Source organism: Cynara cardunculus (assembly GCF_001531365.2).
Source record: "Cynara cardunculus var. scolymus isolate 2C chromosome LG 14, CcrdV1, whole genome shotgun sequence".
Taxonomy (NCBI): domain Eukaryota; kingdom Viridiplantae; phylum Streptophyta; class Magnoliopsida; order Asterales; family Asteraceae; genus Cynara; species Cynara cardunculus.
The window spans coordinates 14,354,774-14,359,597 of NC_037541.1; the positions used below are offsets into that span (position 1 = coordinate 14,354,774).

A 4,824-nucleotide genomic window follows, 5' to 3' on the forward strand; every position below is an offset into this window, starting at 1 on the left:
CTATATATATATATATATATATATATATATATATATATATTAACATACGAAAAGAAATATTGTCTCCTTCCTTCGGAGTTCGGAGTCACAGGTCTACCACCATTCTATTCTTTCTTTCTTTCTTTCTTTCTTTCATGTGTTTCCCCAAAATCTATTATAAAAATAATATCAAATCTTCAAATTGATTGCTTTTTCTCTCTCACACACACATTGCATATATGTATATATAAAGAAAAACAAATAAAACAGGTAATCTGGTTGTCACTTTCCATATCTCTAACACCACCATCTGCATTCATATATACAACCCCTTCTCCACCATTCTTAATCTTTATTCTGAATCATAAATAAATGACGAGGCTTTTTAGATCCAAATCATGCGGCGGAGCCCCTCAACCCACCGATGAACATAAAGATGAAGACGAAGAGGAAGACGACGTTGACTATTTGTATCACGACGACTATTCCTACTTCCACAACACCCCAATTACTACCCCTTTCATTAGCCCTGACCATCGTTCATCCCCACAATCTCCTAATTTTACAATTCTAGCCATCTTGTTGAAGTCTCTTGTCACTTGCACTCTCAACGAGGATGTTTCCTCTTCCTCTTCCTCTTCCTCTTCCTCTTCCACCTTGGATATTGGCTGTCCCACCGATGTCCATCATGTCTCTCATGTAACATTTGATCGTTTTAATGGCTTCCTCGGATTGCCTCTTGAGCTTCAACCTGACGTCCCCCCAAAGCCTCCCAGCGCAAGGTATTACTTTCTGAATCTGGGTAGGGTATTGCCCTAATCATCTGTTTCTTGAATTGGGTTGTTAGTTTCTCTTCATCACGCGTCATTCAAAATGTTAGCTATGATTAAAGAAGATCCAAGTGTCGATTTTGTCGGAGGAGTGGTTGAGGGAATTCATTGTTTGTTTGTATGCAAAGGGAATGAGATGCTCTTTCTTTAAAAGTATTTGCTTTGTAGGGTCACTTTTGCAGTTTTTTATTATGAAATAATGAGTTTGGTGTTATTGATGAAGCCTTAATTGAATTTTAGATGATTGCTTCAAGAAAGAAGCAGAGAATAGATGTAATGCCCTGTTGATTCTTTGCTTTTCGAGTACTTGCAAAGGAAGAAAACAACAGGCTTTACAGTTCAGAATCATTCTTGCTTACATCAACCGAATTCTTCTTCTTAGAAAAACCAATCTTTACAGTTTTGAATGATTCTTGCTTATGAATTGTTTTCTTAGTAAAACAATCTTTACAGTTTTGGATGATTCTTGCTTATGCATTATTATTCTTAGTAAAAACAATCTTTACAGTTAAACCACGTCCTATTTTGATACAGCACAAGTGTGTTTGGAGTGTCTGCGGAGTCGATGCAATGTTCATATGATGATAGAGGGAACAGTGTGCCGACTATACTCCTGATGATGCAAAAGCGTTTATATGCAGGAGGCGGCCTTCAAGTAAACCCTTATATGCATGATGTTTCTTGCCCAATTTTCAATCATTCAGACACTGTTAATTTATTAAGCTTTATATGATGGTTGAAGGCAGAAGGGATATTTCGAATAAATGCAGAAAACAGTCAAGAGGAGGATGTTAGGAAGCAACTTAACAGAGGGTTTGTCCCCCATGGGATAGATGTGCATTGTTTGGCTGGCTTGATTAAGGTACATACTTACTTCAATTACCACCATTAGTTAATTAGTCATACTAATTTATATATATACTAATTGAAAGTGATTCATGTTTGGAAGTGCAGGCATGGTTTAGAGAACTTCCTAGGGGTGTTCTTGATTCTTTGACCCCAGAGCAGGTAATGCATTGCAACACAGAAGAGGAATGTAGCAGGCTTGTCAAGTCCCTTCCTCAAACTGAGGCTGCACTTCTTAATTGGGCCATTAATTTAATGGCAGATGTTGTCAAGTATGAATCTGAAAACAAGATGAACGCAAGAAACATAGCTATGGTGTTTGCTCCCAACATGACTCAGGTTTGACAATCAACACATAAACATTTCTCTTGTATTTGTATCATTGTATGTTGTTATCACATTATATATACAGTTTTTAAATTCATATGGTTTCCAACTTAAAAAGCTTGCAATCAACACTGCAACTTCAAATGGTAATTGAAGTGTTGATTTTGTGATGTAAAAAATCAAAAGTGTGGCTCTTGGTTGATGAAGAAGATGCATGGGTGGCTGTGTTGATATATTTTGGTGATGTGAATGCAGATGGCGGATCCTTTGACTGCGTTGATTCATGCAGTTCAGGTGATGAACTTTCTGAAAACCCTTGTAGTGAAAACTCTGAATGAAAGAGAGAATGGATATGGTGAGAGGAGATTACAACATTCTCGTTCGTTTAGCAGTGAGAACTCATTGAACAGAGTGGGAAGTGATGAAAAAGAGAAGTTTTGGAGCTTTCCAAGAAAGAGTGAATCGATAGTAGGATCATGTAATGAATCATCAGCAAAAGAAGAAGAGGAGGAGGAAAGTAATAGTAATAGTAATAGTAACAGGGGAATATTGGAAAGGTTAAGTTTGAGAAAGGGAGTAATTAGGAAATTATGCAGGTTTCATCAGGTTGGTAAGAAGAAGAGTTCTTCTTCAAGTGGCATTAATGTAGTAGTAGTAGATTCAAGGGGTTCATGTGCATGACTAGTTAGTTTAAATAATTTTTTAACTTTCTTAATTAATTATGTGAGATTGATGGGTGGTTGTAAGCAGCAACAGCAACAGCTAGCCAGCATCTGTAGATTGATTGATTTGGTTTGGTTTGGTTTGGTTTGGTTTGGCTTGGTTAATATATATGTTGTTTATTATAGTAGTAACTGATTAACGATTGTAAGCACCATATGGTTCTTATTTTTCTTTTCTTTGGATTGAATGAAATGTAAGTTTCAAATTTTAACTCATGTTAATTTTTCTTCTTTAATAAACTAATCTTAGGGGCCGTTTACCAATCGCTTAGCGCATAGCAAGTCACATTACCCTACCGAATGAATATGGTAATTAAGGACCAAGAATCTTATTTGGTAAGAGGGAGACAAGGATCGAGAGTCTTACCTGGTAAGTGAGGGCTACGACTCTTATCATGGTAAGCGTTTACCGGGTAAATTGTTGCATACAATGTCGTTTTTGTGGACAAATGTCTTACCCGGTAAGTAAGTGATAGTGTTAAATTTTACCAGTAAGTGCTTACCGAGTAAGTGTTTTGTAAACGGTCCCTTATTTATTTAATTGTGCTTAATGAAATTAAAAAGAAAAAAAAAAGAGCAAACAGTTGATAAGAAATTGTGCTTAATAACCATTTTACCGGATGATACTTTATGACCATTGTACTTGCCTATTTTAGTTGCAAAATAATAAATAAGTAAAATTGGGTTCAATGGAGGTAAAAAGATGGTAATTAAAGGTGAAATACAATTAATGTATGTAGAGAAAAGAAAGAGACATTTGATGATTTTGTGTGGTGGAGAATGGATGGTATGACATATGATATGATATGCACTTGGGAACTCCTTCATCTAATTCAATTATTTCTTCAACTTTTCCATTCTCTTCTCACGAGACCACTCCTATTCCCATTCCTTCTCCTAATGCCAAATCTATCAATCTTGTCAAATATATATATATATATATATATATATATATATATATATAAAATGAGTGATCAAATGAAAACCACATTTATTTGTGTAAACCGTACAAACCTCATTCAATCGACCATAATTTTTTATTTTGTTCATTTTTTTTTGTAATTATGAGAGGTTGATTAATCATTTTTATTGTGAAGAGTGTTAATCATTGATATTATCATCTTCATTATTTTAATTTTAGAGAAATAGATGAAACATTTTCATTAAAATTTCATAATCATATATAAAACAACTTTATCAAAAAAAAGTATTATATTAAACAATTGCATGAAAAAATTTAATAAGATTAAACAATGAAATCGACGGATGAGGGTGGTTTTCACGGTTTGTACAAATTGGGTGGTTAACAAAACCATGTAATGGTAAATGCATTGACTCTATTAAAAGTGTTCAAATTGGAAAAAAATTGGCCGATGAAATGGGTGCATAAAGAAAGTGAAACCATTTCATAAATGTTAAGAAAATGTTAAGAAAATGTTATGTAATTAGCGAACAGTGAAACAATTTCATTATCACAATGAAACGGATCCTTCTACCAATGACATGAAAATGACAAATGTCTCATCAAGCATTAGCAAACAGTGAAACCATTTCATAATTGTTAAGAACATGTTGTTTAATTAGCAAACAGTGAAACCATTTCATAATTAGATTGAAACGGATACATCTACCGAAAACTTGAAAATGACAAATGTTTCATCTACCATTACGTTGATTTGTGTATTGATGAAACTGTTAAACCATTTTGTTCATGAAATGTAGTAGTAAATTCTTTTTTATTATTATTCAAAAGGTTTCATTATGTTAAATTGATTATAGTGTGTTTTATTTTTATTGTTGATCTATTTTAATGATTGATGTTATTTTTTTATAATATTTGAACATAAAATTAATATATTATTTTACAAATGATTTTGTTTCATTAATATTACGATATATGTTTCATTAATATTACGATATACATGATATGGTTGCCATTAATATTACCACTACCAAAGTTACCATTTTGCCCTTTTTGGGATTATAAAATAAGTGTTTATTTTATTTTTAATTTTCTAATATAACCTAAACTAATTTTGACCATTGATCAAGAAAATAGATGAATGAGATTGGTTTACACAAATGAGAGCAGTTTTCATTTGATCGCTCATATATATATA

General features: G+C 33.1%; 1 protein-coding gene across 1 annotated transcript; it reads left to right on the forward strand.

Annotated features, from left to right (window-relative positions):
- Nucleotides 1-264: 264 nt before the first annotated feature.
- LOC112526771 (rho GTPase-activating protein 5-like) lies at nt 265-2,913 on the forward strand. Its single transcript, XM_025137188.1, has 5 exons — nt 265-761; nt 1,344-1,464; nt 1,552-1,671; nt 1,764-1,994; nt 2,238-2,913. The coding sequence occupies exons 1-5, from the start codon at nt 352-354 to the stop codon at nt 2,661-2,663; spliced, it is 1,308 nt and encodes a 435-aa protein (XP_024992956.1). The 5' UTR covers nt 265-351; the 3' UTR covers nt 2,664-2,913.
- The last annotated feature ends 1,911 nt before the right edge of the window (nt 2,914-4,824 follow it).